General features: G+C 41.2%; 1 protein-coding gene across 1 annotated transcript in view; it reads left to right on the top strand.

The window, feature by feature from the left end:
- The window catches only part of CSPG4 (chondroitin sulfate proteoglycan 4), a 90,487-nt gene that overhangs the window by 11,333 nt on the left and 65,621 nt on the right, over nt 1-13,533 (top strand). Inside the window, exon 2 of the mRNA XM_063449329.1 lies at nt 13,256-13,407. Coding sequence (XP_063305399.1) covers nt 13,256-13,407 — 152 coding nt within the window. The remainder of the gene's footprint in view (nt 1-13,255; nt 13,408-13,533) is intronic.

Genomic DNA, 13,533 nt, shown 5'->3' with positions numbered 1-13,533 from the left:
GTGCGGCTGCTCAGTTACCGAACCATATAATTCAAATAGACAAACTGAGACTTTTATATCACAGTTTACAGGGTCCATAGTCTGTGGGCAAGAGGCTGACAAGTATGCCCCTCCAAGAACCCGTGACGAGGTCTAGTTCGTCACAGATAGACCGATAGACCGATAGATAGATAGATAGATAGATAGATAGATAGATAGATAAACCATACATATACAAACCACTAATGGCTCTCAGTTTGTCCATTCTGTCCATTTAGGCCACCTGAAGTAATAGCTGGGCCAATTTATAATCCATGTGTCTGAAGGCAATTCCCATACTGATTAAAGCATCACAATAAAGAGAGTTACTTTGAACAAGGATCACAGTAAAACAGAAAGAAAGATAGATTGTTGGGTTGCAGCTGCAACTATGATGCATTTTGTTTTGTGTTTCCTTGTTTTGATATATGAAGAATCATGGAAATGCATAAACCTTAACTGATAGATATCTGATGGTAATCTAAAATGAACTCAGCATCTACATACATTGACTAATTAGTTACAGCATCAGCTAGGGCTTATACCTATGGATATCATGTGGGAGTTCAGATTTGCAAGTTGATTTGTACAGCAAATATCTCTCACTGATACAGCATTCTTTGTGTTATCCATAGGTATTGGTAATTCTCCACTTATTACCTCATAAGATCATCTCACTGTAACAAGATATACTGAAATTATATACATCTATATATATATACACATACAATTACAGTGGTCCTATGACTTAACTTCACATGATTTAACTCTTTAAATGTAAATATATATTGAATTACGGTATGTGTTGTATACACAAATGTGAAATGAATCGTATGTCCTCTTTATTTTGTATATTTCTATATATTTATATGATATATTTATTATATATATATATATATATATATATATATATCCATGCATGCATGTGACCATTTCCTAAGTAGTTTTTGGACTCGGTCTCTGAGACAGGAACTGGACCCAAAGTGTGAGGTCACAAATTAGAGAGATTTGAAGGAGGAGGGGTGTGTTAGTGAGACAGAGGCGGGAAAGGAGCAGAGAAGTGGAGGGGTAGGAGGGCAGTGAGACAGCGAGAGGGAGAGAGGGATGAAGGAGGAAAGTATAAAGGCTTCCTTGTGTACACAGCTCCCACTGTGTTAAATACACACATACAAAATGTGCTTTATATTACCATATACTTGTGGAAACACCTACTGTGTGAGGACCTCTTATTGGGTTAGTCACTAAACAGGAAATCTGTAACATTCAAAAGGAATTTGTACATTTTAGAGCAAAATAGATGAACTGGCAATTTTTGTTCTAAAATACACAGTCCCAATTTAGCTAATAACCCTGTTAATTTATAGGAACAGTACATATGAGAATATTCACAAAACCATTAGGGCAGAGTTTATTTCATTTTGATACAGATCCACCTTTTTAATATTATTTATAAAGCGCCAACAAACTCCACAGCGCTGTACAAAGGGTGGACTAACCGCTGTGCATTTGCAACAAAATCAGTTGGACGCACAGGAACAGAGGGTGTTGAGGGCCCTGCTCAAACAAGCTTACATTCTAGAGGGAGTGGGGTAAAGTGACACAAGAGGTAAGGGTAGGATGTATTTCATTTATGGGGAAAAAGTGAATTACTAGAATAGTTTACAACGGATGGTTAGTTTATTGGATGACACAGTTGCAGGAGAGGAAGCAGGGTTGGGTACGAAGGTGCGGAGAGAGAAAACTATTAACGGTTTAATTGATATGCTTTCCTAAAGAAGTGAATTTTGAATGACCTTTTTTAGGGAACTGAGACTAGGTGAGATTCTAACGGGGCAGGGAAGGAAGTTCCATAGGAACGGCGCAGCCCTAGAGAAGTCTAATATCTAACGGGTCAGCTTAGTGTTCCAAGGTTGTAGCTATGGTCCCGTACAATGTTTAAATATAGGAGGTGCCATGATATCCAGCTCAGAGGAGAGGGTGAAGTTGTAGAGGGAAGTTGTAGAGTTAGGGCAGGTGAGGTTTAAATTGGGTAAAAGGAGAGCTTGGAGGTTGGTGGAGAATTGCTGTAGGTCAAGACAGTGGAGGTTTCTATGAGTAATTTTTTTAGCAAGGCATCAGAGCTGTTGGGGTTGTCGATTGGGATATTAAAGTCCCCAAGGATAGGAGAAAAGGTGCTAGAGGAGAGGAAGTGGGTTAGCCAGGAGGAAAAGTGTTCAGTGAATAGGCTAGGGTTGGTTACCAGATTTGCGATAAATAATGGCAATTCTAAAGGAGTGGGTTTAAATAGGTGGATAGTGTGAACTTCAAAGGAAGGAAAAGATCAGGCTGGGGCAGGAAAGGTTGGTTGAAAGGTACATTGGGGGGAGAGAAGGATGCCTACACTGCCTCCTTTAGAGTTATTATGTCTGGGCGTGTGGGAGAATTGTGCCATCAAAACAAAAAGTGTCAGGAGTAGTACTATTAGACAGGGACAGCCAGGTCTCAGTGAGTGCTACTCGGGTGAGTGATTTTGAAAAGAAGAGGTTGTGTATTGCTGGAGATATTTCAGATTGCTGCAGACTTAGCGCACAGAAAAAGCAGAGAAAAGGCAGTGTTTACATTACAACCTAGGAACACCTCTAGTGAACACTCCTCAGAGGTGCAGAGGTGATTTCTGGGCCACGCTCTGCATGGAGAAGCTGAACTTTCCCCAAATGGATGCATTGATTCAACGTATCTCCATGAGGAGATGCTGATTGGCCAGGATGGCGTTTGGCTACACTCCCCTGCTTTCTTGGCTGAGATCATCAGAATTGACCATCTCACCCAATCCAAAGCTTTCCTATGAGAAAGCATTATAATTAAGTGTGATTGGCTGAAATCATCACTTCTGATCATGTCAGCCAAGGAGGGAGATCGGTGGCAAGCCAGCACCAGCGGACCCTCACAGCGCTGAAAGTAAGGTACATTTTTACTAGATTTAAGGGGGGCTAGATAGTGATTTTGTCACGGCCCCCGTCTTGCGGTTGCTCGCCGACAAGCCAGGAGCTGTCCCACTGGGGTCTCCGTCTCCTCTGCTACAAAGCAAAATGGCGCTGACCACAAGGTCGTGGCCAGTTATAGCCCTACCCCCAGGGTCACGCGAATATGATCTGACCAATCGCAGTTCAAGGAGGGATATTTAAATCCCTGAAGTTCCTTAGCTCATTGCCCTGTCGTGGTTTCAGTTCCTGGTTCCCAAAAGTGCGTTTTCTTGTTTTGTATTTGATCTTCCCGGTATTTTGACCTTGGCTATCCTTGACTACTCTGATTTCTGGTTCCCTTGACTTGGCTTTCCATATCGTTCTCGTGTATTTCTGGCTCTCTTGACCTCTGCATTCCCTTGACCATTCTCTGTCTTTCTAAATATTAATCCGGCCATTCTAAGCACTGGTTTACGTTCTGTCCTTTTGCTTTTCTGTCTTTGTAGATATTACATAGTTCTGCATGCTGGACCACACTAGCAGTCATAATAGATTTTAACACTATAGGGTCAGGAATACGTGTTTGTGTGCCTGACCCTAATTAACCCCTTAAGGACACATGACATGTGTGACATGTCATCAGGGCTGGACTGGCCCACCGTGATACCGGGATTAAATACTGTGAGTGTGTCTGTCTGTAGTGAGTGTTGGTAGTAAGTGTGTGTGTAGTGAGTGTCAGTAAGCTGAGGGAGGGGGGTATTAATGGAGTGAAGGGGGGTATTAATCAAGTGAAGGGGGTATTACTGGTGTGAGGAGGTATTGATGGGGTGAAGAGTGGGTATTGGTGGAGTGAGTGATAATGTTGGGAGGTAGGGAGGGGGTGCTGGTAAGGAATTAAATACCTTTTTACAGCTCCCTGGTGGTCCGGTGGCCATAATATCCGGTCTGCAGCTCCACAGACCTGCAGACCATGTATCTTGCGAGATCCAGTCAGAGCATTGCCGTGGTAACCCGCGGCAACGCTCTGATTGGCCAGATCTTGCGAGACACATGGTCTGCAGCTCTGCACATTGCGGAGTTGTAGACCTGTGTCTGCGATTGGCGCTCTCTGGCCGAGCAGACTGGAGGGGCTCACAACCAGCGGCATACAGAGCAAGCCGCCGGGGCCACTGCTGGTGTCGGGTCCTCGGTCACTGACCGTGGACCTGACACAGTCTGCCCTAAGGTGATTTAGGTGGCTGCGAGGCCCCAGGCAGCGCAAGTCCTTAGGCGGCTGCCTAAATCGCCTAGAGAGCCGCCTCTGACCACAGTCTAGCACCCGGTATTAAAACAGTGATTATATTAAAGCAGGAGTGCAAGGCAAGATTGAACGGTGTGTATATATATATATATATATATATATATATATATATATATATACATATATATATATATACACACACACATACAGTGGCGTACACACAACCCATGGGTCCCCGGTTCAAAACGGATCCATGGGGCCCCACTATAACTCCCTCCCTAGACAGACACACACACACATACAGAGACACACACAAAGACAGACCGATACATACAGACACATACATACAAACAGACAGGCACACATACATACAAACAAACAGACAGGCACACACTTACACAAGATACATACATAAAAACAGACACACACACACATGAAAAACATACAAACAGACACACACATACACATACATACAGACACACACATACACATACATACAGACACACACACACATACATACAAACAGACAGACACACAAGACATACATACAAAGACACATACATACAAACAGACAGGCACACATACATAAATACAGACAGACACATACATACATACATACATACAAACAACACACACACAATATTTAAGTCACCCTCCTGTTTCCTACCTTTTAAGTGCAGGAGGGTGACTTTCCCTGGGATCCAGTGGTGGCTCAGGTTAATGGGAGTCAGAGTTCCTATTCTGACTCCCTCTGCTTCCTCCCGTGCGGGCTCTCAGTGATAGCTGGGATGAGTGACGGGGAGTCACTTCCTCCCAGCGTGTGATCTCAAAACGATGCAGCGCTGACCGGGCCCCCATGCTATAAGGGCCACCCGATGGGCACCTTAAAATGCGGCCGCGACGGTTTGCTGCGCGGCCTGGGTCCGCAAATGATGATGGTGGGCACCTGGTCGCGGGGGTCTGCAGAGCGTCCGGGCCCCCTGGAGTGACAGGCCCGGTCACAGCTGCGACCCCTGCGACCGCTATATGTATGCCAATGTACACATACACATTACGTGGCACAAGAACTTATGGGGCTGGCATACATTTTTTTCCAGGGCTGCTCTGAATTCCCAGTCCGGCCCTGCATGTCATGATTCCCTTTTATTCCAGAAGTTTGGTCCTTAAGGGGTTAAGTTTTGTTAAAAAAAAATATGTATTGCTGTGTTCTGCAATATAAGCTTGTCTCCGTACTCGCTCCTCCACTTTTCACAAAACATCTTCCTGATTGGAAGGTAAGTAGTGTTGCTCATTCAATAAAAGATCAGTCTAAACTGAACTCCACCCCTACAGCCAATCACTGTCCACACTGTCCTGTATAGTATTTGAAAGTTGTGCTACGGGGAAAGGTACTAAGGTAGCAGATAATAAGTAGACAGTGAATGGTTGTTGGGCGGAGTCATATCAGCAACTCGGCTCCCACTTTTCTCCCATTGGTTGAACTAAGTACATAATTAGAGTACTTCTAAAAAGGAAGTTGTGTGTGAAAAGAGGTAGAGTGGCTGAAGGGCGGAGCTATGCTACAAAAACTTTTCCTTGTTTAACTAAAGTTCATTGATGTTATTATGTTTTCAATTTTAATGCACCAAAGCAGTATTGTTAATTAAAATTCATTGTGACCATGTTGTGGTATTATACATTTTGTGTGGAATATGTATGAAAATCATGCTCTGGAAGTGACAACCTACAAGGGCTGTATATATATGACTTTTATGTATATGGTATGTACATCTTCTTCACCCACAGAAAGCACATGAATCCCAATATTACATCCCGGGTCTTTTCTTTCACATGCTTCTCTTTATATATCAACAGTTTGTTTCCATCTCTGGGAATGCCGTTGTGGTCAGGTTTGAAATCTGTTGTTTAATTAACAGCAGAATTCCCCAAATATTGGCCAAGGAAATTCAGTTAAGCATAGTGGGGGCTGATGATTGCAAGCAGACGGTGGTGGTGGTGGGGTGGGGGGGGGGGGGGCGGAATAAAATGGGAATTGTGAAAAAAAAGGATTGTGGCAGTAACATGGCCACCTCACTTACTAAGCCTGTCTACCTCATTCCCCTCCTCTCTCTTGTTCCCTCGATCACTGAATCCTTAACCTTTCCCATGTTTTACGCAGCATCTAAAAATACCTAAAAACATTAATCAGAGGCTCCCCGGGGAAAAGTGTGTTACTGTGTATATTTTACTGGGGACAAAGGACGTTTGGGAATTAGACAAATTAATGGAGGGATGGAACGGGCTCCTGAGAACAAATTATAGAAAGTTTGTGTGGTTTAAAAGTAAACAGAAAGAGTTAATCATGCACTTAGCTGTAATAAATTGCAGTTTTATTTTTATTAGTCTCCTGGAACCATGACAGTTCCCTTAAATTCCAGGACTTTTTCTACATCCTGATTTATGTGGATTCCTTAAGCCCTTTATACAATGTCGCTCTCACCTATTCCAACCGAACCGTTCCCCCTTCCAATATCTTATAAGAAAAATAAGTTTGTCTCAATAAGCAGCTGCTTTAACCTACCTACATCTCTTGTGTTTTTTTATATCTTTTTTTTTTGTTTGTTTTTTTAATCACTTTTGTTCTTCACAGTTGAATCACTATACTAGACTTTGGGACAGATTGACAAGGAGGACTGCATGTTTTAGGCCAAAATAGTTTTCTCTGTTTCCTTTTTTGTTATTGCACTTTGTATAGGATGTTTTAATTTTATAGAACACTTAAAGGGATATTCACTAAAGCAGGCCTTGCAACGTTCCCGATTTCAGCCGGACAGTTCAGGGTCTTGTCACGCCATCTTGTTTTTTTCCCCTGGTGTCCCCTAAAGATCTAAGACAAGCTACGGCACTAGAACCCTAGAGAATACTGAAACAGTGCTCCCTTCATGGGCCGCCCTTGGTGGGTTGGTCTGATCTCTTTCATTTCCCACATGCACGGCACAGGAACATGTGCTTTTTTTCGTGGTGGGGGAGTGGGTAGATATATTAAACCCTTACCAGTTTTATTAGTGTATTGTAGCTAACATTTTGTAACACTGCATACAAAAAGTCTAAATTTCAATATGCGCATGTTATTCAACCAAATAGAAAAGTGGATTTTTAAAGCAACACTCCAAGAACCAGAACTGCTAAACGTCTGTTGTAGTGGTTAAGGTACCAGGACTGCCCTGGTACCCTCTTAGGGTAAGCAGGCAATTTATTTGAAAACAGACTGTAGTGATTTACAGTGCTTGGAGTGTTCGTTTAACATAATCTGAATGCATATCTCCCAAGTGTCCCTATTTAGGAGGGATAGCCTTTATTTTGAGGACAAATCCCTCTGTTCCTCTTTCCTATCATCCTATGCTAGTGTCCCCCTATTTCTAGGAGCTCCATATTGTTGGTGTGTCTGGGTGTATAACAGAGCTCCACAGCAATAATACTCACAGTAGCTCTAAATTAAATTTTAGTAGCAAAAAATGTTATTAGCAAATCACCTACAATTTCTAATGACAGCCCCGCTGCAGGCCACACATCCCAATCACAACCCTATAATAAGCGCCAAGATCCGGGGGCTAGAGCTGTATGAGGCCTGTGTGCACATTTCCAATGTGCTAAATGTTTAAATAAAAAAAATAAAAACGTTTTGCCCACGGAAGGCAGCCCCTATCAATACCAACATATATTCACACACACTCATTGCATCCACTACACAAACACACACTACATCCACTACACACACACTGCATTCACTATACACACTGAGAATGCACTACACCAGGGATAGGCAACCTTCAGCTCTGCAGATGTTTTGGACTACACCTCCCATGATGCTTTGCCAGCATTATGTGTGTAAGAGCATTATGGGGGATGTAGTCCACAACATCTGGAGAGCCGAAGGTTGCCTATCCCTGCACTACACAAACCCACACAATGATCCACTACACACATTATCAACTACACACACTGCATCTACTAAACACACACACCACATTCACTTTACACATCGCATCCACTACACAAACACACTGCATTCACTTCACACACACATTCTGCATACACTCTACACACACTAAGTCCTTGTGGGCGGACTCAGGGTGGGCCCTATGGGCGGTCTTGTGGCCATGGCGTAAACTAGACCTTAAGCTGTGTAAGGAGCCCAAATATTTCTGATGGTAGCCCTGTCTAGAAGTAAAGCAGCCCTCTTAGTATATTTGAAATGTTGCCATGTATATGGTTCCATGGCAGACGGATCAGTTTCAAGGGAGGGCTGTGCTATACCATCGAGTGCAAGTGAAGGTTTATAAAAATATTTTTGTGGGTAATACAACTGCAACACAATGAGTGTCTGTCTCTATACTATATATAAAATGATTACCTCTCTATGCAGTATTAATGTGCTATTTGTACCAAAATCTAAAACTGTCTAACACTCACTGCTTGGACACTGTGCAGTGTATACAATTCATTCCCGGGGCCTGCTCTCTCCCTGATGTATTTATCCTGGTTTATACTGTACATGTCTATATAATACATGCATTCATTGTCTCCAAGGTAAACACATACCAGCTCGCTCTGTGTACTCTGCAGTCCGTTTCCAAGGTATGTACGTATTGTGCGGACATTTATTAATCTATCTCCGCCGTGCCGCATTAACTGAGAGAGCAAATGGATTCTGATTCTGCTTTTGTGGCCTGAACTCCCTTGTAAATTCAATGAGTTGGTTTTAGTTCCAAAAATCCAAAACTAGGCAAGATCCACGATTAACCCTTGCAATGCTAGTGGCAGATGCACAAAATAATACTAACGCAATCCCCAAACTTGCACACATGCAGTATACACATTTCACAAGTGCAGTGTGTGGGTTTTTTTTTAGCAATATAACTTTATAATCTGCCAGCCCTCCGTGGCACAGAGACTAATAAGTGTAAAGTTTCTGCAACATTCTATAATGCTATCGACGTTACGGGCAGAGCAGTGCATTGCAGAGAAACAGATGATTTCTCTACTCTGTCACTGAAAGGGTTAAAGAAAGAAGTAATAATATCGACACGCGCTAGGAAAGTTACTGTCATTAATGTCACGTAACTACTATCACTTTTGGGTGATTAGCTGAAGGTGATGAGAGTTTTTTTTATCTACAACGTCTGGAAAGTCAATTAGTATATGCGTGGGTGCACACACACATTGCACGCATTCACGCAACGATCTCATAGCGAGTTCTCTCTTTGTGCCTGCGTTCAGCCAAAGTATAACCACGGTGACCTCACAGCTTTTATATTTATATGTAGTAGGACTTTCCAACTCTCTGTGAAATGTCTTCCGTTTTAGAAAAAGTTCTGCAGAGTATCACTCCAGTTACCTGTCATTTACCGCTGTGCTCGGTCTTGTCAGTAGTCCAATAAGCACAGACACCGGTCATTTTTGGTGCTAATGGACTAATACATTTCTTCGAAGTACGCATAATTTAGTGTGTTAGAATTATTTTGTGTTAGCGCGTAATGGGTTTATTTAGTTCAGTACATTCTGCTGTTCCATTACCAGTTAAATAAATTACACTGAAATACAAAATTACAGGTTTGTGTCCACATTTCCCATTTATAGGAGCAGGCAAATAAGAGCTTAGTTAATGAAACATTTTCGAAAAACTGGATTTTGGAAATGTGTTGTTATTCCCACGGTACCGAGTGTTTTACTGCCATTAGCATTCGAAATCCTATTTACCGTGATTACATGAAATTGGCATTAATGGGTTCCTGAATCCAGCTGCCGTAGCAGATATACCAAGATGGTTTATGGACGTGCAGGTACATACACAGTGATTAGAACTGACTGCCTAAATATTACTGCTTCTTTGAGAACCGACTCTTATAGACAATGAATAATAAATATATTGCATGCATGAAATATTGTTGTAGCATCCAGTTCTCCTTTAAAGGAAGCCCTGTGTAAAAAGTAACGAGTTTTTCGAGATTGATGCAATAAAACAGTGGTTCTTAAAGTGTTTCTCCAACCAAAAAACTGTGTTTTAATAAAACACAGTTTTTATAGTTTGAGTAGCTCTTTCCATAACCCTTTTAAAAAAAAAAGAAAGAAAATAAAAGTGTACATTGAACTGTGATATCCAGCACTGAAGCCAAGGTGCCCCTGCAGCCTGATCCACCTTCCACAGCATCACAGAGCTTAGGCTAGCGCCGAGTGTAAGAGAGTGTCACCCCACTATACCCACTGTTCAACTCACAATACTATCTATCCTCCCACTACAGCCCCTATTACCCCACTATAGCCCCTCAGTATACCTTTTAAATATCCGATGTTGTGGAACAACGATAGTGTTTAATTCAAACCTACAGACCCACTTTGACCCCCAAGGCCACTTTAACATAGTATCTTGTAATATATATCCAGGGAAAATCTTATTATATTAAATTTATACTTACCTTCTAAAGACCCTTTTACATCTTTAGAAAGGGCATTACGTAGGATTCCCAAGGATGGGCCAGGCAGGGTGGTACTTTGTGGTGATTTTAACTTACTTATGGACCCTAATATGGATGCCTCGGGGGTTCCAATCCTTCATCGCTAAAGAGGCTGCTCATAAAAAAGCAGGAGGCTTGGATACCTGATGCAGGAACATGGTTTTTATGATGATTGGCGTTTATTAGACCCTGGCTTATGAGAATATACGTTTTACTCTAATGTCCATGAGAAATATACCTGCATTGATTATTTTTTTGTTAACCGTTCCTTTATCTACAACCAGCAAGCTATTACAATAGGACCTACCGCTTCCACTATACCACAAACCCTGTTGTTTTGTTCAAAACTGGAATCGTGTTGTGGGTTGATAAAGAACATGCATATCTGAAAAGGGGAAGGGTATCCTGGTTCTTATGGTCAACATCCGAGCTACCCAAAGTTCCAGCTTTATTGTCAATTACTAGTTATAGTGTTAAAACATGGATTAATTCGCAAAAAAAGATACCTCATCTTCAACCAATCTCACGATGTGCTCTGTTAGAGACTTTAGAAACAACTATTTCCGACTTAGATATCTCAGGCTGGGTGATGGCTGGGGTGGAAACTATCGATTATATTGCCCTTTGCTTCTTTACAGTTAGAATATAATATTCCACACCGTGATTTTTGCAAATATCTTAGGATTCGGCATTGTCTGGCATGTTTAATGCTATCTAGAGGATTAGCAGCAGATGCCGTTTTTTCGAATTCAATAAAAAAATGCGCCTAAAGGGCGTAAATCCCTTTCGGTATGTTACCAATCCCTAATATCCTTAACATACTCAGATAAACTTTCCTTTAAATTAGGATGGGAAAAGGAGTTAGACCGTTCAATTTCTGATGAAGATTGGACGTCCCTGTTAAGATTCACCGCAAAAATCTCAAGATGTACAAACCACATAGAACTATCATACAAACTGCTTACTAGACGGTACTTAACTCCGACAGGATTACAGCATATGTACCCAAATGTCTCTAATCGTTGTTGGCGAGAATGTGGGGAGATTGGTTCACTATCACCTATCTGGTGGGATTGCCAAAAAAATCACTTGGTTGTGGGAAAAAAATGATATGATCTTATTGAATTTAATCTTCAGGTTCGCATTTCCTTCTTTTTAGAGGTAGCACTATTAAATAATTATTCGATAACAATTCCCTTACAAACTAAAAGATTTATATCCTTTTCCTTTATGACTATTAAGTTCCTTCAATGCAAAGTTTAATCAAAATTTTTATCTTTATTCTTAACCGTAATTGAAATGATGTATGTATGTGTGTATATGTATGTGTGTGTGTATCGTTATATATATATATATATATAAGTGTGTGTGTGTGTATTTTGTTTTCTTTTTCTGTGTTATTTTTCTGTATTATATTGATGTATTGTTATATTCTTGTCCTTTTTTTTGGGGAGGGGGGGGGGCATATACTCTAAAAAAAATATTTGAAAACATATAGCTATCCCACAATGTCTCCTGTTTTAGTATTTCTATTTAAATCAAATTGTAAAAAAAACGGGTGGTCAGGCCAGGCTAATATTAAGGAATACATATACACTGGGTTCTGTTCTGTTAGTTGAAGGGTTAATTTAATGTTAGCAAACTTTAGTCTTTGATCTGTGAGGAGTTTTGAAAGACTGTAGAGAGGGAGGAATCGGTTGCCTGTGTGCTCTGCAAACTTGGCGCTAGGGAAAAGTTACTGAAGTCATATTCTATGGGGCCTTGTCAGAGAACTGGTTAACGAAGTAACACTCCGCAGGTCTTTAGTTTTTGATGTGGTTTTCCCGCTGTCTCAGAGTCTCCCGGATGCTGAATCATCAGTACTGGCACTTGCACACTGGCTATTATAACTCCTAATATAGAAACAGCTAGCAACCCAACCCAAAGTGGTACCCATCGGTTCAAATTACTTAAAGAAACATCCCCCATCATGCCTCTACGTTAATATAAAATATTGATCATTCTTTATGTAATTACTGTATATCATCACATTGCAATTTTTTTTTTGTTTGTTTGTTTTGTTTTTTGTAAGTGTAATCATTTTTTCAGGCAGTTAACCTACTTAAGTTTGATTCTAAGTGAGATACGTTGTTACAATGGGTGCTTTTGTGAGTGCGTGCGCTGTGTATCCAAGGCACGGTGGTCGCCTTCACTGCATCTCTGTGTAGGCTTGCGTTTGCGAGTGTTACTGTGGGGCTGTGTATATGAACCCAATACATTGCACCCCCCCTTTTGCCTCCACCCCACAAGTTTTAGAAACAGGAAGAGCTGCAATAATATTTTCCTACTAAGATGAATGAACGTCTGTGTTGAAGAAAAATGACTCACTATCACACACTCACTAAAACATGCACACTAATTCTTACATGTACACCAGCACCCTCAAACTGACACACTGTAGCCTTTTCATTAAAATTGACATAATCTCTTTCTCGTGTACGTGTGTTTAAAATCTGTTCTTATGTATGCTATACATTCAGTTAGGATTTCCCTAACATATTCTGCTATATAATTCTACATAGGTCAGCATGATACAGGAGATTCTTGGAGCCAAGGAAGCTTGGACGTAAGGCTAGAGATAACATTCACCACAACTCGAAGTTCCGGCCTACTCTTTCTTGCCAGTGGAGAGAATCAATACTTGATTGTGGAACTTGTCAATGGAACGTTGAGGGTGAGCAAGCGAATATGACACTGGGAATGTAAAATGGGGATTATTATAAGGACATGAAGGTAGGGTTAAAGATGTCAGGTGTGTACCAAACAGTGTTTATTTTGTCGACTAACAATTTTAGTCAGA

The sequence above is a fragment of the Pelobates fuscus genome, chromosome 3, assembly GCF_036172605.1.
Source record: "Pelobates fuscus isolate aPelFus1 chromosome 3, aPelFus1.pri, whole genome shotgun sequence".
NCBI classification, from domain to species: domain Eukaryota; kingdom Metazoa; phylum Chordata; class Amphibia; order Anura; family Pelobatidae; genus Pelobates; species Pelobates fuscus.
Note: the sequence above shows the minus strand (reverse complement) of the source record. Positions and strands in the feature narration are given on the sequence as shown.